This window comes from Ctenocephalides felis, unplaced genomic scaffold (genome assembly GCF_003426905.1).
Source record: "Ctenocephalides felis isolate EL2017-DRISC unplaced genomic scaffold, ASM342690v1 CF-g0.4_SCAFFOLD_03571, whole genome shotgun sequence".
Taxonomy (NCBI): domain Eukaryota; kingdom Metazoa; phylum Arthropoda; class Insecta; order Siphonaptera; family Pulicidae; genus Ctenocephalides; species Ctenocephalides felis.
In genome coordinates this window covers 14916944-14937790 of record NW_020539725.1, presented here as the reverse complement: position 1 = coordinate 14937790, position 20847 = coordinate 14916944, and the positions used below count along the sequence as shown (strand labels likewise).

General features: G+C 27.6%; 2 protein-coding genes across 3 annotated transcripts; one reads left to right on the top strand and one right to left on the bottom strand.

The window, feature by feature from the left end:
• Window positions 1-149: 149 nt before the first annotated feature.
• Window positions 150-3156, bottom strand: LOC113384688 (F-box only protein 42-like). Its single transcript, XM_026622436.1, has 6 exons — window positions 2971-3156; window positions 2206-2445; window positions 1727-2096; window positions 1443-1632; window positions 879-1092; window positions 150-807 (listed from the first exon to the last, which is right to left on the bottom strand). Exons 1-6 carry the CDS (start codon window positions 3080-3082, stop codon window positions 173-175), a joined length of 1761 nt encoding a protein of 586 aa, XP_026478221.1. The 5' UTR covers window positions 3083-3156; the 3' UTR covers window positions 150-172.
• A 3652-nt stretch (window positions 3157-6808) lies between these two features.
• Window positions 6809-15759, top strand: LOC113384990 (probable methylcrotonoyl-CoA carboxylase beta chain, mitochondrial). 2 transcript variants are annotated; one of them, XM_026622781.1, is made up of 11 exons: window positions 6809-6971; window positions 8882-8987; window positions 10603-10750; window positions 10833-10932; window positions 11687-11827; window positions 11911-12048; window positions 12725-13229; window positions 13320-13454; window positions 15044-15112; window positions 15172-15325; window positions 15479-15759. In XM_026622781.1, the coding sequence occupies exons 1-11, from the start codon at window positions 6846-6848 to the stop codon at window positions 15594-15596; spliced, it is 1740 nt and encodes a 579-aa protein (XP_026478566.1). In that variant the 5' UTR covers window positions 6809-6845; the 3' UTR covers window positions 15597-15759. The 2 variants fall into 2 exon arrangements, with proteins under 2 accessions (XP_026478566.1, XP_026478567.1); XM_026622782.1 differs by lacking the exon at window positions 6809-6971 and having other exon boundaries at window positions 8954-9088.
• The last annotated feature ends 5088 nt before the right edge of the window (window positions 15760-20847 follow it).

Below are 20847 nucleotides of genomic sequence, written 5' to 3'. Positions count from 1 at the left end.
TTTGAAAGTTTTTATAATTATCTCACAATTTTCAACCAGAAATAAAATATTCTTCTTTCAGGTAATTCATTTGCATAACAATGTTGCACATTTCAGGGTTTGCAACATATAAATCTCATAAGTTTTAATTCTAATTATATATTATATATAGTCAAAAAAAAAAAATTAGTCATCAAATCACACATTTTGGAGCTCTTATAAAATGTAAAGTATTTGATACTTGCTCTGTTGTGCTAGCAATATTTAACATGCAACTGGTAGCATCCCTTTGTATTCCACCAAACATTATTAATTCTCCTTTACCAGCAACTAAGCTGTACAATATAGTTTCTTCCGGTGCTTCCTTTGATATTATGTTTTTATCATTCTGCATCCAAGTTGCAGAACACTCTTCTGAATTAACATTTGATATATCTAACACAAAAATAGATAGCTGATTTCTTTTATGTTTCTTTGTCGGAATCTTTTCAGCTTCTACTTTTTTTCTTAATTTTTCTATGTCTAACTGTTGAACTAAATATCCTCGTTTTAAAACTTCTTCATATCTTTTTAATCTCTGAGATACAACATCTAATCTCCTCAATCTTTCAGAGTGATTATTGTTCTGTGAGTGCTTGTTTTTAGATGCTAACATTCCTCCTCTTCTTAAATTATTTTTATTATGTAATCCAGGTTGTAAATTGTCTTTGCTAGTACTAGGTCTATCTTCGTCTGACTCTACAAATATTATTTGACTTTTACTAGTACTAGGTTCTGATTTTTTTTCTGTATTTGATTTATTTTTACTTTGCAATTGTCCATACTTTCCTATAAAAAATATCCTAATTATTAACTATTTTATTGTCATTTATGTTATTTATTTCATTAATTAACATTACCATTAATGTTCTCATCTATATCCAGAGAATTAGATTTTTTATCAGGGATCACTATGAATCTTATAGGAATATCGTTATCATCTTCATAGAAATCATCTTCTAATCTGTTAGGAGGTGGTCCTTTTATCTGGTTGGGTAAATTCCATTTGCATGACAAACTTAGTGGGGTACCAATAATTTTTCCTTGACTTAATATTACTAACTTATCTCCAACCTGAAGAATAAATAAAAGAAGTTAAAAACTGTTGATTCATAAGAAGTATTTTATTGTGATTATGAAGGCAATATACCTTAATCAGGAATTATAAGAACAAAATGCAGAAATGTGATAAGCATATTATTTGGAGTAAATTTACAAGTTATACAAAGTGATAAGGTAAGCTAAGATATTGATTGATTTGATAATAATCTTTTTCACAGTTCTTAATGTTGCAAATCTGAGTTCTTTATCTAGTTAAGTAATTTTATAAAGTAATATTTTTCGATTTGAGCAATAATGTGATGATTCCAGTAATAATGTGAAAATGAATTTTAAAATTTGTTATAGATGAGAAATCTACTTACTTTGCATGCTTGGTTACACCAAATATTTGCTGGACCGTTAGAAGTATTGAAAATTTGCACTTTTCGCCATTTCCAAATATTTGAATTCATTGCTAATAACCAGCAATCTGAGTAAATCAGATTAGTTCCACCACAACCTCCTATTATTAAAAGATGTTCACTATCTAAGTAAATTTGTGATTGACCATATCTAAAAAAAATATATATGTAACATAAAGGACATATAAATGGTCAATTCATGTATTGAATAGTTTTATTATTATTATTAATATTATTTCATTAACCTTGGCATAGGTTTCTCTGCAGATGTTGACTGTTTATACCACAAGAATGTAATTAGGTCCAAACACCAAATATCATTTGAACTACTGAATTGCGAGTCAAAAGCACCATGATGTTTCTGTAATCCTCCAAATACAATCATTATATTATTATGGACAGTAGCAGAGTGACCTGCCATTGGGGGTGGCATGTCATCTAGACCGATCTGTTTAAGCCATCGATTTTGGTTTATGTTATAAATATGTAACTCGTCAAATAATTTCCATGACTGGTGAAGTGGATATGGAGAAGGATGTGCCCAGCCTCCAAATAAAATTAATGTGTTATTGTGACATACCATAGAAGCACATGCTTTAGGAGACGGATAGGTGCCTGAAATGTAAGGTAAATTTTATGTGAAGATTTTAAATCCAAGATTGAAGTTTATTATAATGAACTCAATCTTTCAATAGATTATTAGCAAAGTATTTAGTTTTCGTACCAGTGGTCAGCAATCTTTCAAATTGCCTTGTAGACAAATTAAACTTCCATAAATCATTAAATGTAGTTGATGTGCAAGTGCAGCCTCCAAACACATACATTGAATTTTTATCAACGACTGTAGAATGTGAATATCTTTTTGCAATGGTATTTGCTAAATCTATAGGACTTATTGAGTCCCAAATTATATCAAAATCAACGATAGCACGATAGAGGTCTATTGAAGTTTTATTTATGACATCTGGAATAAAAAATGTGTTGTAATTGTATAAGTAATTATATACACAATCTTTCAATAGTATTATTAGAAGCAAAATTAAATGCCTTCATTTATAATTAATCATTTATCGCGGAAGTGAAACTTCTTAGCAAAAAGAATTTGCAAAATGTTGTTTATAAAATAAAATCCAAAACAATTTTTTAGCAACATATTTCTAATAATAAATAACATCAAAGCAAAAAATTTTTAACTTGTATATTGTCTTCATGATTTTTGAAACAAATAACAAAACAAGAGTTCGATATTTTAAACTTGGAAAACAAATATGTTTCAAGTTGTAAATGTTGCATTTATCAAAATCATATAGATTTATTCAAAAGATATTTTCTTGTGGCTTAGAAGAGCAGTTTTATATTGAGGCTCTTTTGATTGGGTAAAATCAAAATTCTTAGGATTAATTTAAATCAGATGCAAAATCTGTATGATAGAGATTGTTCAGAGTTTAACTATGGAAGCATCATAAACCACAATATATTATTAATGTACTTCTAGCGCATTGTGCCCATCTTTTCGAGACCAATAGACATTTTTGAAGATCATCATAGGGTGGTAGGAAACCCAAAATAAATTCCAATACTTCGTCAGGTATTCTTTCCATATTTGAGAAATTCTCTACGTATTATGATAAATAAAAAAATAGATTATTTCTAAATATTGTCACTTTTAAAATATATCAACATTGCACAATCACAATTGAAATAGAAATTATTATGTGTTATTGTTTATTTGTTGACAGCTGGAATTTGAATTCTATGTTTGATCACTTGTAATGTGTGTTGCCTGATGAGATATTCAGTTATATGAAAGGGGGACATTTTTAGGCGAAATTGGAATGATTGGTAATTTAATATTTTTTTAATATGTGTGCGATTTTTATAACCGTTTTAAATGTTCCATTTTTCGATTTTTTTATGATACACATCATTGACGTTTATTTTAATATTGCTTTTAAAATTAAATACATAAAATTATAATTATAAAATTTTTTGTTGCATTTATTTTATTTGTTAAAATGAAGTTGCAAAAATCCCAATATAAAATAATTACTTTAAATTTCTTATTTTAGCAAAATAATACATATAACTTAATTAATAAATCAATTCTAATAAAAATTCATTAATTATTATTTATGGTTTTATACCTTCCCAGTAAACACGCGATGTGATCTTCTATAATATCGACATCGTTATTATAATGCGGTTATCGAATCTACGCCACAAGAGGATTTTAAACTTGCGTGCGCTTGTGTGTGTTACAATACACACAAAGCTCGCATTGAGTTGTCTCACGAGACATAAACACGCGCTGTCGGGGGTAATGACATCGTTGAATTTCATGTGAGATACATGTCGTGCGCTGGTGTGTGTTAGCACACATGCAAAGCATAATCAATGACGTCACACGGCGTGAAGCAAACGCGTCGTGCGCTGCGTTGTGTGCGTTGTGTGCTGGTGTGTGTGACCATACAAAGAAAGCTTTACATCAGCGCGCCGTGGCCACTGGTGGAACCGACTGTTTCTTTGACAAAATGGCGCAAAATGTCACGAATTTATCATGCATCAAGTTATATTTTCTTTAGTATAATAATTACATTCGTTTAGTTAAGCAACTTGTTTATGATAATTGTAGAAAAGTGTAGAAAAATGACATCGTAAGTATATCATATATTATTTATATAGATATGTAATTACTTCACGATTTTGAATTCCATTTAGTGCATTATATCCTGGGATGAAGAAACGTTATTTTATGTCGATTTCTTTAGATGACAAAGGAGGTAACCAAATAGCATATCTTACAAAATCTGAGGACAATAATAAGGATCGTTTATCAAGGTTAAAATAATTATTTTACTAAATTAAGACATTAACATATCCATGTGTTCGACATAACCTCACTTCTTAAATCTCTTAAATTAGTCGGTTGAGAAGCGGATCGAGAATGATTGTTTGAATATGTAAGTCACTACAAATATAATAGCTATACAAATATATATAAACAGCAAACACGTATGCCATGTTCATATTTATTTCAGAAGTCGTACAAAATTGGGATGAAACGATGAACAATATACAGATCTTTAGACAGGCTCAAATAATGTATGTTTAGGAGCAACTTGAAGATAATGGAGATTTATCTTCTTAATATGTAAGTTGATTCATATATAGTTGCTGTATATATATTATTTGGTAACAAATACATTATATTTATAATTGTTTTAGAAAACCTCTAAAATTGGGAACAGTATGTCATATATGCATGAACTTGATTGATGTATTGATGTATAATGAACTGAAGATATAATGAATTCAATCAGGTTAAAAAAAATGTATGTGCAAAAGCGACTCGAAGACGATTTAGATTTGTCTCTTGAATATGTAAGTTGCTACACATATGGAGTGGTATATATATTATTAGATTCAATAAAACACATTATGTTTCAAATTGTTTTAGAAAACTTCCAAGAAGTACATCATATATGAATATCCTGTATCCTCGCATTTGATGTAATGAACTGGCGATAGAATGAAATCAGTCAGTGTTAAAAATGTATGTGTAAAAGCGACTTTAAGATGATGGAGATTTGTACACTGAACATGTAGGTAGCTACACATATGGTAGCTGTATATATATATTATATTATATACAGTAAATCACATTATGTTTGAATTTGTTTTAGAAAACTTCCAAAATTTGGGGCAGTATGTCATATGTGCATAATCTGTATCCTGGCATTTGATGCAATGAACTGGCGATAGAATGAAATAATGAAAAATAGGCAGGCTGTTTGATGTATAAGGAAGTGGCGATAGAATACTTATGCAACACTTCACACTTCACGCCCCAAAAATAGAATTACGTTCATTAGATATACAACAATTTTCATTAAATATACTGTTATTAATATGTTAAGATTGAATAATTTGTAAAAAGTTTTCTAGTATAGTTCATGTTAAAATTTTATAATTTCAAAACTACAATTCTAATTTGTAATATTTAAATATTGTAAAATTTCTTATTATTCACGTAAATAAATGCTTATTCGTACAGAAAAGAATATTAATTGCATTACGTCATCACTTTCAGGTGCTATTACGTCATGAGTCGCCATTTTGTATGACGTCATGACCGAATCGTTTTCATTCGCCAATGACGTCATGACTGGGGTGAACGCCTTACGTCAGACGGTCTTATCATAATAAACAAACATATGTGGGTCAACGTCGATTTTCATGTATCACGAACGCCACGTGCGCCAGAGACCGAACCTCGATAGTTGTTCGATAGTTACATAAATTTGCGGCCGTATCCATTAAATATCGAGGACAATGAATATGGGAACCGCATGTCACACGACCTAAATAAAATATTGCCACGATGTTGTGGCCATATCGCATGTTTACTGGGTTCTTTTCTAACCAACTGAAATTGGCAACGTTTTATAAAAAAAATTATAAAAGGAATATATAAAAAATATTCAAAAAAATATAAAATGTTTTATAATTTTATAAAAAAATATATATAATGTAGCCATGAAAATAAAAATATATTTACATTTTTAAAGTGAATATTATTTAAATGTCATAACTTTTCTCAAACGAGTTTCAATTGAGTTCTTTTCAATTTGAATATATTATTTCTTTCGATAAAGATATTTTATATACATTTAATATTGAAAATTATATACATATAAGTATAACATAAAATAAATATATGTATATGTAACTTTGATTTTTTAACTTCCCGTAGGATAAGTTATAGTATCGCAAAAAAATCGAAAATGAAAATTTTTATATATCTTTACGTTTCAAAGGTTTCTGAACATTTTGGCATACCTTTAAAAAAATGAATGTAAGGATGTGTGTGTACGTGTGTGCGTGTGTATTTGTGCGGATACAAATTTTAAAGTATTTTAATCGTAGATCTTATAATACTTATTATTATTATAAGTATTATAATGTCTATGGTTTTAATATATTTAATAATTTTTAATTATTAGTAATATTACATATTTAAAATAGTTTAAATGAAAATATAATTAAATGTATTATATTTAATAATATATATTTGATTTTAATATATTAAAAAAATATTATTGAATATATATTTAAACGCATCATAATATTTTTTCTATATAAATAAATATATTATAAAAATACAACATATATTTCATATATAACATATAAGTCAATTGCGCCGATTCCATATTTTCTTATTAGATTTCTCCCACCAACATGGATTCTTATTAGAATACTGGCAACACAAACAACACGTGGATCTGACTTTTAGTTTTTGTCATTGGTGTAACCTTTCGTGTGCTTGTGCTTGTGCCTTATTAATTAATAAATAAATTTATAAAAATGTTTCCTATAAAAATAAGTAAGAAATTAAAAGGTTTTAATACAAATATAATTCGAAGATGCATTCATTTCGGTGATATAAATACAATTGGTACAGAATGCGATGTGAATTCTCCAGATTACCAAGTAAGGTTAATTTTATTTGTTATTCTAAATTATTAAATTTGGTGCGTGCATAAATGTTTTTTTATGATCACGACATAGTACATGACATTGACCTGCTGACAAATTGAATTTGATTACATACTTGTTACTATAGGAAATACTACTTAATATATCCACAAAGAAACTTGATACAATAAATAATTTTAAATATTAATGAAAGAGAAATATAGAATATTTATCATATCATATTTATTATTATTATTATTATTATTATTATTATAATACATATAATAATAATAATAATAATAATAATAATGATAATAGTAATAATAATAATAATAATAATAATAATAATAATAATAATAATAAATATGATGTGATAAATATTGAATATTTCTGTTTCAATAATAATTAAAATTATTTAATGTATCAAGTTTCTTTCAAATTTTTTTCATCAAAAATATCAATAAAGCTTTATGTAAATATTAACCCTTTCGACTCGGATGCCGCCGCACCGGCGGCAAAATACATATAAATTGCGGAATTCGCGAGTGGAAAGGGTTCAAATGAATTAAGTTTTATATATATATATATATATATATATAACTTGATACTTATTAATATACATAAAAGTTTTATTAATATTTTTCTATATTATCATACACACATTTATGTATTATTGTTTAATGGTTTACATTAGTCTGGATTGCTATTATTATTTATGAATTTATTTTTTTAAATTAACGCCTCGTTATTTTTCAATATTCATATATTTATAAACTTCTTATTCAGAAATTATCAAAAATAAACAAATAATGTTTTTAGACACTTTTTTTCATTCTTTAAAAATTAGAAATTCGATAAAAATTATTTTTTATTTTTTTTAAATTGAAAGAATTCACATTTTACCGTCGAATTATAGATATCAAACATTTTTAATGAATAGTTGCATAAATTAATTTGTACATTTACTAAAAATTATAATTTGAAAATTTTTGACTTCGAGCTCTAGATTAGATGTTGCATGTAGGTACATAAAAAACTGATATTCTAAATTTATTTTTCAAACTGGTTCCTTTTTTTTTCTTATGTCTACATAAAAAATTTAAAATTCTAAATTTATTTTTCAAACTGGTTCTTTTTTTTCTTTGTATGTCTGTATGCCACCTACAATCTTCTTTTTGTCTGGGTGTTACTGTTAGTCTTGCCTGACAAATTTATAAAACAAAATTTAAAAAATGAAACAAGATTGTTTTGAAATCAATTTTCATAAAAATAATTCCAAAAACGATAAATTTAAGAACAGGTACAAAAACTTTTCATGATTCCTCAAACATCCTTCTTTCAATTTTTTAGTTTGTTTTTGTCTTAGTGTTAGGTGATTTTAGAAGATTCCAGATGATACACAACAATAGAAGAAAAAAAAAGAATCCGTTAGAAAAATGAATTTATAATTTTTCTTTCTATGCATTCCTTATATTAAACATGTAAACTATAAGGATTTTTCAATTATTATTTACCTAGTGAGTGTGCATTTCTTATATTAAACATGTAAACTATAAGGATTTTTCAATTATTATTTACCTAGTGAGTGTGCATTTCTTATATTAAACATGTAAACTATTAGGATTTTTCAATTATTATTTACCTATAGGTAAATGTTTGTGAGTGTTTTATGAAAAAAATTGATTTTAATAATTCAGAGATAAACAATGAACTTTTTAAATTCTTAAATAAATGAAAAACTAAATAAAAGTATAAAATTTTATCCAAAATCCCTGAACAAAGAAAATAATTTTTAATGATTTTTTTTAATGAGGCTTTCAAGTTTAGAAAAATAAAATCATAAATATTAATAGCTATTCTGAACAATTTAAACTAAATCCAGTAATTGCTTGCATTTTGACCTTTTTATTTTTATTTCAATTTAGGAAAACTACAATCAAATGTCAACATTAGTGGACAAATTAAAATCGGTTACAAATGAAATATTAAAAGGTGGCGGTGAAAAGGCCATTCAGAGGCATACATCAAAGGGTATATATTTTGGCTTCTTGAATCATTTGGTGGCATGCTTGAACATGGTAATCCCACATCATCATTCCAAGTCTTGTAGGAATGAAAAATCCTTTATTTATGTAAGTCCTTCAATCCTCAGTTTGTTAATTTAGCTCAGCAATCTAATTGTCATATAATTATTATTATTAATTAAATATAATATTACAATAAACATTATGGAGCAGCAAAATCTTTTGGAATCTTAATGCCTTTAATTCAAACTGAAACTTTATTTTGCATTGTTTATATTTCTTAATACACATCAAGCCATAAGAAAGCATTAAAAATTTAAGATTGTTGAGTGACAAATTCATAATATAATTTCATACATAAATATTGGTATTAGTTAAACTAACAGTATTTTACTAATAGCATGCTAACTATTCCAACTATTCAATACACGCACATTGAATTTCTTGTTATGTGAAAGTTGCACATTATTCGCCGACTTTCTGCAAATTTAAAAATATTTTAATTTAAGAAATATTTTAATTAGTATTTTGGTATTTGGTTCAATATTAATACGGTAATACTCTTAGAAAGTCTCATTTTAACCCTTTCCATTCGCGAATTACGAGATTTACATGAATTTTGCCGCCAGAGCGGCGGCGTCCGAGTCGAAAGGGTTAAAATCTATTATTTTTATCACATTTTAATATAACAAATTCTTATAAGATGGGCTATTTTTAATAATTTTAACAAAATTTGGAGTTTAAATATTTACATATTTAATGTAATTACATATGTAATGATATTTTTACTAATAGCTAACAAATGTTCTTTATATTTATATCATATATATTCATGCACTTAATTCTTTATCATTTGTCATTCATATAATAAAATAATTTTTTGTTTGCATATAACATATAAATTCTAATAATCGAGCCTAACACCAATTAAAAATATAATTTTTTTCAAAAGTTTATTTTAAAATCAATAGTACTAAAGTTTAGCTCATTCAGTAAAACTAATATTAAATTGAAAAGCTAAAATATGTTACACTTGTTAAAAAAATACAAGTAAAAAAGTAAAACTTAAAAGCAATACTAAGAGCTTACAATTTGGTCATTATAGAGTTAATGACCAAACTAAGAGCTTACAATTTGGTCATTATAGAGTTAAAAAAAGAAAAAAAGTATCTATGGTATGAGGATATGGCAACATTATAATATATGTAGGTAATATTAAACCTGTTGGATTTATAATAATGTTTTACAATATTTATTGATGTTACATATTGTTGTCACACAGTATATGTATTTTCCGCTTTATACTTTTTTATTTAAGATCAAATATGATAATATTCATTTGAATTAAAAAAGTGTTTTAAACAATCTGCAAAACTTTCACAGTTTAAAAACGCTTAATCTATCATATTATGTATTGCAAATATTTTTTGCAAAAATTTGTTTATACAAATTGGAAAATATCTGGATTACTAATTTCATTCCAAAAATTTAAAATGGTTGTTTTAAAATGTAAATCATATTGCTGTGCTTGCAAAATATTTGTATTCCTATTATTATGTGTTCCTTGTTAATGTTAGATTATTGATAAGATTCATTAAATTTTTTATATTTATCTTACTAAGGCAAACTTTTGGCACGTCAAAGAATCGATCTTCTATTAGACAAAGGATCCCCGTTTCTAGAAATTGGAACATTAGCAGGATATGAAATGTATGGTAAAGAAGTTGTCAATGCCGGTGGCATAATTACGGGAATTGGACGCATTCAAGGGTATTATAAAACATATCCTCATTTAGGACTGACATAGTTCGGAATAATAAATAAATAATATAATAAATAATAAACATTTCAGCACTCTTTGTATGGTTGTAGCAAATGATGCCACAGTTAAGGGTGGATCTTATTATCCAATCACAGTAAAAAAGCACATAAGGGCACAAGAAATAGCACAGGTAATTATAAAACATTTACTGTATTATCTAATTATTAATATTATAATTGTGCGCCTGTTGATTTTCAATTACAAATTATGTAATTTTTTTTTATACTAACTATAAGGGGCATTGTTCTAAAAATAGCTTAAAATCTCGTAAAACTTGATTTTTAACTTCCCGTAGGCCAAGTTATAGTAATCGCAAAAAAATCGAAAATGAAAATTTTTATATATCTTTACGTTTCAGAGATTTTAACAATAAGTATAAATTTTGTTTGCATTTCTATGGGTTCCGTATCAATGTTTATTCGTTAGACGGCGACGCGGCGCTTACGCGCTTTGACATTTTGTCTTTATGCAGTTAAAGCAGTACGATTGCGTTGAAAAAAAGTTCAGATCTTCCTAAATATGCCAAAATAAAGAAAACATTATTTTTTTCAAAAAAAATTTAAAAAAAAAAAAATTAAATTTTTTTTTGAAAAAAATTTTTTCTTTCAAAAAAAAGTAATTTTTTGTCCAATTTATAGTTTCTCAAAAATCTTATTTTTTCGAAGTAAATTTTTTTTAAAAATGTCAATCGTTTTTAAAAAAATAATAATTTTTGGTACGGGAAGTTTCAGCAATTTGCCTTAAGGCACGATGTCTTAATTGCCTTAAGACAGAATTCCACTTACAGCTAGTTAAGTGTATAGAATCTTGTTTTGTGCAAATGGCCAGTATAATTTTAAATAATCCACTAAATATTATTGTTTGTTTTTAATACTTATTTTTAGGAAAACCGTCTGCCTTGCGTATACTTAGTAGATTCTGGTGGTGCCAATTTACCAAAACAGGCTGATGTATTCCCAGACAAATTGCATTTCGGTCGCATTTTCTTCAACCAGGCTAACATGTCTGGACAGGGCATTGCGCAGGTACATTATAAATATATTTCTTATTGTTTTTTCACGTTATATTACCGTTTATAATAGAATAATACAATAATTTTTTGTACCAGGTCGCAGTAGTAATGGGCAGCTGTACCGCTGGTGGCGCTTATGTGCCAGCTATGGCTGATGAGAGTATAATTGTTAAAAAACAAGGTACTATCTTTTTGGCAGGACCACCTCTAGTCAAAGCTGCTACAGGGGAAGTTGTAAGTAATAACATAACTATTGTCTATTTTTTACTTCCCTTAGAGAAAGTTATTATAATCCTAACATATGAAATATAGTGCCCTGCTCTCATACATGCTCAGTATTATAGCGTGTTGTGTGAAAAATGAGCCTACTAGTAACATTATAGGCAAAACGTTTTATCTATCATGATGTTATAGATAGGTACATAATAATAAATAAAACTCATTCAATACAAGCGTCGCCTATAGGCGGCATCCGCTTACAACCTACTAGAAAGAGTGTCTATAGACGGCTTCCAGTCGACTTTTGCTTCAGGATATATTATCACTATGAGTTTGATTATTGAGAATTCTAATATATTATTATGGTTTTTACTTTTTATATTTTGAAAAATCTTAAATTATGGTGTACAACAAATACTTGAAAAAAACCGCCATACCGAAACGCTTAACACGTTGCCGCAAATGGCGGCAATAGCCGTCCGATCTTTAGCGATATGTAGGCAAACAACGGCCTAATAATTATTAATGAATAATTTAATAATAGTTAATAATTTTTACTTCCAAACATACAACTTACACTCGATTTCATCTGGCAATCATAAACAATTAAAAAAAAATTGTGTTTCTAAGCACGATCGCCAAATTAAAAGTGTGCGGCAACGTGTTAATATTTTTTTCTATTTTGTTAAAGGTGTCAGCAGAAGATCTCGGAGGTGCTGATCTGCATTGCAAAACATCTGGTGTAACCGACCATTACGCCGTTGACGATGAGCATGCTCTGCATCTGGCTCGTCAAGTTATTAGTAATCTAAATCTTCCAACTTCTCGAACCTACGATGAATTGATGCCTTATACTCTTCAAAACGTAGATGACTCTTTAAGAAGTAATATTACAATTCCAGAAGAACCTAAGTTTGATAGCAAAGAAATTTATGGTATTGTTGGTTCTGTACTGACGAAACCATTTGATGTTCGTGAAGTTATAGCCAGAATATTTGATGGCTCTCGATTCATGGAATTCAAGAAAATGTATGGTGACACTTTGGTTTGCGGGTATGCGAAATTATATGGGCAAATAGTAGGAATTGTTGGAAATAATGGTGTGCTGTTTTCGGAAAGTGCCCTTAAAGGAGCACATTTTATCCAATTGTGTGCGCAAAGAAAAATACCACTGATATTCTTGCAAAATATTACTGGTAAATAATTATTTGCTATGATGTTTTTGAATGATTTTCTCAGCTTACTTTTCGTTTAAATATTAACATTACAGCAAAATATACTTTTAGGGTTTATGGTGGGACGTGATGCCGAAGCCAATGGTATTGCAAAGAATGGTGCTAAAATGGTAACAGCTGTTGCTACTGCTAATGTACCAAAAATTACATTAATAATTGGAGGATCGTACGGAGCCGGAAACTATGGTACTTATTAATTTTTCTAAAAATCTTGTTTAATCATTATGCGTTTTATTAATGTTTTAAATTATTGACCATTTCGCAGATTAATATAGCTAATTTTATGTTTCTCACAAAACGGATACGTATTTCATAAAAGTTATTTGAAGAAAATAAGTAATTATTTATCTTGATTAGTTAATATAGATATGCTTTTGCATTTAATAGCTAAATTAAAATTTATATACTCACATATTTGCGAATACTCCAGAGGAGATTAATAAAATTCTCAGTTATTATATTTATTAGTGCCAATTTGCTAAAATGGGCTCAATCGTTACTTATAGTAATTTTTGTTTTGAGCAATATCAAGTATTTTAAATATCTTTCAAATGCTCTTCTTATACCCTATAAAATGCCGAATGATTAATTTGGAATTCTATTGGCATCATCCACATTTTTTAAAATATACTAGGTAGATTTCAAAAATGAAAACTCTCCTGATATATTCTAGAAACTTGAAATTTCTTCTTAATACATGAAATATAAATTTTATTAATAGTTTTGTGCAAACATTTTCTACCCTTTTCTTCATATTTAACATTTTTAACTTCCCGTAGGGTAAGTTATTGTAATCGTACAAAAATGGAAATTGAAAATTTTTGCATTTCTTCACGTTTTGAAGGTTTCTGAACATTTTGGCATACTTCAGAAGAAATGGATGTGTATGTATGTGTGCGTGTGTGTATGTATGTATGGATACAATTTTTCGTTCACGTTTGCGGGCGCACGGATCAATCGATTTGAATGATTCAAAAAACATTCGATTCCTATTGATAGGAAGATGTGCTTGGTTTTTCGATTTTTTGAGACAAATAAGCATCCGATTTGGATGATCCAAAGGGCATTCAATTCGTAATGACGGGGAGAAGTGGTGATTAGTTTTTGACAAATGCAGACCCAGCCGTTTCGGAGATACCGAGCTAAATATGCAAAAAATTGCAGTTTTTGAAAGAACTAAGCATCCGATTTGAACGATTCAAAATACTTTCTGCTTGTGTTGACAAAACGATTGCTTTTAGAAAAAAAAATTTGATTTTTGATTTTTTTCCAAAAAATACTTTTATTTAATATCGAAAATAATTCTAATTTTAATTTTAATTTTAGCAATAGTTCTAAAGCTCACATATATACTTTAGATAAATAATTTTAACTTTGCAAATCAATTTATATAAATCTTATAAATATTATACAATGTTCTTAATTTAAATTCGATTGGTTAAATTTTGTTTATTTACATTTCTGTATACATATATAAGTTACAGTATTTATAATAATCTATTTGGAAACATTTAATATTTCTCGAATATTACATTAAGGTACGAGAAGTACCAGCAATTTGCCTTAAGGCACAATGCCGTACACCACTAGTTGCTCTGAAACTTAACTCAGAATTGCACCACCAACTTCCTGGTTTTTTATATGATATAATAATTAAAAGCAGTTTTTTCAGCCATTGCAAAAAACTAGGAACACAAAACATCTCGACACACAATAATTTTTTATCAATTATTTCCATATATAAGGATCCTATAAAGGTATGTAACTCGTTCCAGGAATGTGCGGAAGAGCTTATTCTCCTCGCTTCTTGTACATGTGGCCAAATTCTCGAATCTCAGTGATGGGTAAGATTACATTCTTACCTAAATATTCGACTTATTAATTCATACATTGAAAATCTCAGGTGGACCACAAGCTGCAGGTGTCTTAAACCAAATTACTGAAGAACAACATAAACGAGCTGGTAAAGAATGGACAGCAGAGCAAAGTAATGCGCTGATGGCGCCTATCATAGCACAATTTGAGAAGGAAGGATCACCTTACTACAGTTCTGCCAGGTAATAATATAATTTAAAACAAACTAAATATTTTGGTAACATATTGTTTTTTTTCAAGACAAAACTAATATTATCATTTTATGTTGGTAAAAAATTAGAACGAGTATTATTTTAAATTATACTGTAATGTTACCACATTTTTTATATTTTAAGACTTTGGGATGATGGCATAATAGATCCTGCAGATACACGGAAAGTTTTGGGTCTTTCCTTAGCTGCAGCAATGAATAATTCTGGACATGAAACCAAATTTGGCGTTTTTCGTATGTAATTGTTTTCCAGAAACCATTGTAAATAAGGTCATTGTCAATTATAATCATAACTATATAGGTAAGGATATAGTTATAGTTTACGTATAGATTTATTTTGTAATTTTTACAATAAGTCTATGAAACTTTTTGTTTCACTCAGTTTGGTACCACCGATTATTTGTTTTTAACGACATTTTTTTATGAATTAATATTTCATATTTATTATTATTTCTCAAAATATCTGAATATTTCACCATAATTTTTGAAATTATTCTGAAATAAGATATTAAATTGTTATACTCTTGACATAGTAGGAAAAATTTACTTTTCTGTAAAGTGGCCTAGATTGATCTTCATTCTAGTTTCGAATATCTTTTATACGTATATATTTTATTATATCATTATTTATTTCCTACTTATTTTACATTCCATATGTATCCTATTATCTCAAATCAAAGTGCATTTAAATTAGATATTTAGGAAAAGTATGTCTAGGCAAAATTTATTTATAAATACTAAAAATAAGATGTTTGATTTGTACATACTATATGATTCAAATATACTCATAATGAAGTTTTCTGACTGAAAATAGTACAATTACCTGAAGCATGTACAAAAATGATTTGTAAAAATGTTAAAGAACTATCATATGATTAATATTCGTTGCCTTCTTGCATAACATGCTATTGATTTGTTGAATAAAAAAAATAGAAAACTATCAATATTTATTACTGATTCTAAATATTGCAGTTATCTAAAATTTTCAGAAATTTCTTAGCTCAAAGAATTCCAAAATTAATCACACCAACATAAGTAGTAAAAACCCTATATCTAATAATTTATTCATCGATTTCGATGTGATTTTAAAAATAATAACAATAATTTCAGTAGATCTGAAATGCGGATTTTTTGAATGAAATCAATCAATTTAAGTCATATGCGTGCTGTGAAAAAAACGGTATTTGCTATTTTCATAGAATATTATGTTAGATCTCTGATTGCTTCTGAAAGTTTCTACCTATTTAACCCTTTCCACTCGCTAAATGCAGAATTAATACGTATTTTGCTTTCGGAGCGGCAGCATTCGAGTGGAAAGGGTAATTTCAAAGATAAGTTTATGCTTCTATATAAAATTCTTATACATTAATTTCAAAGGTCTCAGGATTTTATTGGCACCTGTTTGATGATCTCGACATTTTAATCATTTTAGAGTATCAAATAAATTGATTTGCGTATGTTTAGTATGTATTTATAAATCTGTTCACTTTTGTGAAGAATTTATGGTTTGAAAAAATTTGAATTTCTATTTTATTGCACAGAGAGTTGATGACTAGGATTTAAAATCATTTGTCAGCTATTTTCGAATATATTTATATTTGTTTTATGAAATATTAAAAATAAGAATAATTCAACGCTTTATCATGTTTGATATATTTTTCAATACGTAACAAATTAATTTTAAAGAATCATCTAGCACAATCTTTTATTTATTACTAGCTGTACCCGTTTACGCTTTGCAGTTGAACAAAGATGTGTATTTGTTACATTTAGTTTAACGTTACTACTATCTGTTCAACAATTTACCTATCAACTTGTTAATCAATCTACCAATCACCTGCTTACCAATTTACCTGTCAACCTATTTACCTATCAACCCGTTTCACATGTCTACCAATTTACCTGTCAACCTGTTTATCCGTCTTGTTATTTGTCTATATACGAGTTGTTCTGTCTACAATTTTACATATCCTACAATTTACCTGACCACCAGCTATCCAACAAATTACCTTTTCACCAACTTACTTGTCTACCAATTCAACTGTCTATCAATTTACCTGTCTACCTATTTACCTATCGACATGCTGTTTATCAATACACCAATTGATCTGTCAACCAATTTACCTGTCATCGCGTTCTACATGTCTACCAATTAACCTGTCAACCTGTTTATTTGTCTACATATTCGTCTATCCACCAGTTCTCTTCTCTACCATTTTAAATATACAATTTACCTGTCCACCAGTTTACCTTTATAAATTCTCTAATTCACCTTAGTTATTTACGCATTATAAAAAAAAATAAAGCTCAAATTGATTTTACGTTCTAGTTAGAAAACGTTCGTATGTGAAAAAGAAAAAGTCTGTTTTTAGGGTTTTTCCGGCAATTATTCGATTTTTTCTCGCCATAAGAACCATCCTTGGACTTCAACGAACATTTAAAAAAAAAAAATTGGCCGAATTGGTCCAGGCGTTGTTGAGTTATGCGCTTACGAACACATTTTGCGATTCATTCTTATATTATAGATATAAACATTAAATAATTTCGAATGTTTTTCACTAGTATTTAAGTTTTTGTTTTCTCTAAAACATATTATTTTTTTGTTTTACATATTTATGTGTCTAATCTAGGAACACTATGTATATCTAGATACCATGCACGTCAGATAAGAAAAACAAAAAAAACAAAAAACTTTAATATTTTATCATGAATCTGTAAAAAAAATTAAAATTTTATAAAAACTAATAAAAATGACAAAATTTTGAAAGTAAATTTGCTTTTGCTCTCAAAGCAAAAAAAATAGTAAAATTAGCTTAATAACACATTCTTTATTGCCTAAAATTTCAAATATAAATTCAATAAAAAATGGCACTGCGATCAGGAGGAAAATTCATGAAGGAGATAATGAGGAATTATGTGGGTCAAACTGTAAGTTATATTTACTTATTATTAACAAACTTAAAAATTTTCAGAGAAACAATAAATAAATTCGAATGACAGTTGGAATTTGAGGAACAATCATAGATCTTATAGTATACATGTAGTCAGATCAAGTCAATTTTGATATTAAGTTTACATAGTAACATCACAATAGCTTTTAAAATACATTAAAATCAGATTATTTATTTATTTATTTATTTATTTATTTATTTATTTATTTATTAGACATCAATCGTTATATAGATAATATTTTCTTTACATAGTACTAAAAAGATATATATTATTTTTTTATAAATATTTTTATGCAGTCGTCATCTCAGAGTATGCAGGGATCCACGTCATCAATCCAGCAAAAGTATCATCTCCAAGTGCAAAAACCTGCTTCGACCACAATTTGTAATAGTTTGGACAGTATTATCAAGAGGTTTGGCAATGGGCAAAACAATTCAATGCCCAATTTGGCAGAGAACAAACCCCCCCAGAAAGGAATTATCAAATGTGGAAAAATTTATTCCGTAGTATCAAATTTTTTGCAAAATAATTTAGAAAAAGTGGCGTTGTTGAATTCCAGCAAGAGTTTACAACTATATGCAACTGCAAAGGAGAATAGCGAAAATGATAAGTAAGTTAGAATATATAGTTGAAACTTTTATAAAATGATATAATAGATTGCTTCAATTGGAATTAAATTTTCATTTGACGATTACTAATGATAATTCGAGGGCATATTACAATTTTCAAAATTAATTTGTATTTAGGGCATTTTTTATTTAATATTAATTTTATTTTTGTGACTTTGGCCCTTATAATTTTTGACTTTTCAAATTTTTGATATATATTTTTATCAAAATATTTGAATATATTTGTTTCCGTTGTTAGAAATTCTTTGAATTTGAATCAGTTACAGATTACTTACAGTTTCCTTGCTTGCTGAATAATCTTATATTTTAAACATTCGTTTAAATATGAAGTTTATACGTGTTTCTAAACAACTATTGTAATTTTTAAAATACTTACTCACAATATACTAGAGTTTATATAAAATACTCCAGAATTTTAATAAAATCCAAATAAATAGGGAACATCGCCACCTAACAGTGGCCGGATATTTTAAACCCAAATATTAGCAAGATAAATAATAGGCGAAATACGGACAAAATGATAATGTATTTTATTTTTAACTTAAATTTATTTATTCAAAAATATTACAATAAGTGTCAATTGTTATCAGACATCATAGATTCATTCACTGCCAATAGTCTTTTAAAAGACTATTAATTAAGAAGGAAATTAAGTAATAAATTAATTAAGTAGGAACTATAATTACATATTTAAGAAAAATTACAAAAACCATTTTGTCCATATAGTACGGAAATTGACATAATTATTGAATCCATACTAAGATACTAATTTATGAGAAGATAGTACACAAACACCATTTGGTTCTTTTCGGGAAAATATACAATGCAATTTCAAGAACAATACAATTTCAATTCAGCAAAATTGTCAAAAACGTCAAAGATCTGAGAAAAGATGGATTAGCAATAAATGCTAGTCTGTTCTTTTTACTGGTGGATTCTTCGGTCTATTTTTAGAAGTAGTTGAAGTAACAATTAAAAGTCAATTACCGTCTCCAGAATTCAATTTCTTCTCTTCCTGACATCGAATAAACTACCCTGTTGTTCTTGCGAAATAGTACTATTTAATTTTATTCATTGTATAAGTATATATATATATATATATATATATATATATATATATATATGCCATTTTGTCCGAAAGAGAACAAAAATTAATAAATAATCAAAATTCTATCAAACGTGATGGATAATTGCAATAAAAATGGTCGAAATTACTAGCACTGACATTAAGTTCATTGATTTTAGTACAAATAATTATAAAAAACAATATATAAAAATCATAAAAAAACATAACAAAATTTTTGAAAAGGCGATACACGTTTGAACTTATGATGATGATCAACATCTGAGAGGTTTGTGATTATAGCTTTCTTCATGCTATATAATCGCCAAAACGTTCGTAAAACTAGTGGGGCGTATGGCATTGTGCCTTAAGTTTGCTGGAACTTCCCGTACCAAAAATTATTTTTTTAAAAAAAAGATGGACATTATTTAAAAAAAAATACTTTGTAAAAATTAGATTTTTGAGAAACTATAATATTTTGACAAAGAAAGAGACTTTTTGAAAAAAATGTTTTCTTTATTTTGAAATATTTTGGAAATTCTGAACTTTTTTCAAAGCAATCGTACTGCTTTAACTGCATAGAGACGAAATATCGAAGCGCGTAAGCGCCGCGTCGCCGTCTTACGGATAAACATTGGTACGGAACCGATAGAAACAAAATTTATACCTATTTAATTTAAAATCTCTATAAAATATCTGAAAATTTGATGTGCGTATGTCTAATGATTATTTTTGGCCGCCAAATGGCACTTTTTCCACTAGACCTCCGAAACCGCTAGCCTTCATGAAAATTTGGTCAATTCTTCATCTTGTTAATACAAGTAAAATGTTTTTTGAATTATTAAAATC

Excerpts from the sequence above, each read along its gene's own strand:
- LOC113384990 (XM_026622781.1), top strand. The coding sequence starts at position 6,846 with ATGTTTCCTATAAAAATAAGTAAGAAATTAAAAGGTTTTAATACAAAT. Across the intron at positions 6,972-8,881 it reads TGAATTCTCCAGATTACCAA|GAAAACTACAATCAAATGTC; the intron begins GTAAGGTTAATT and ends ATTTCAATTTAG. Across the intron at positions 10,933-11,686 it reads GGGCACAAGAAATAGCACAG|GAAAACCGTCTGCCTTGCGT; the intron begins GTAATTATAAAA and ends ACTTATTTTTAG.
- LOC113384688 (XM_026622436.1), bottom strand. The coding sequence starts at position 3,082 with ATGGAAAGAATACCTGACGAAGTATTGGAATTTATTTTGGGTTTCCTA. Across the intron at positions 2,097-2,205 it reads TGAAAGATTGCTGACCACTG|GCACCTATCCGTCTCCTAAA; the intron begins GTACGAAAACTA and ends CTTACATTTCAG. Across the intron at positions 1,093-1,442 it reads GGTGTAACCAAGCATGCAAA|GTTGGAGATAAGTTAGTAAT; the intron begins GTAAGTAGATTT and ends TTTATTCTTCAG.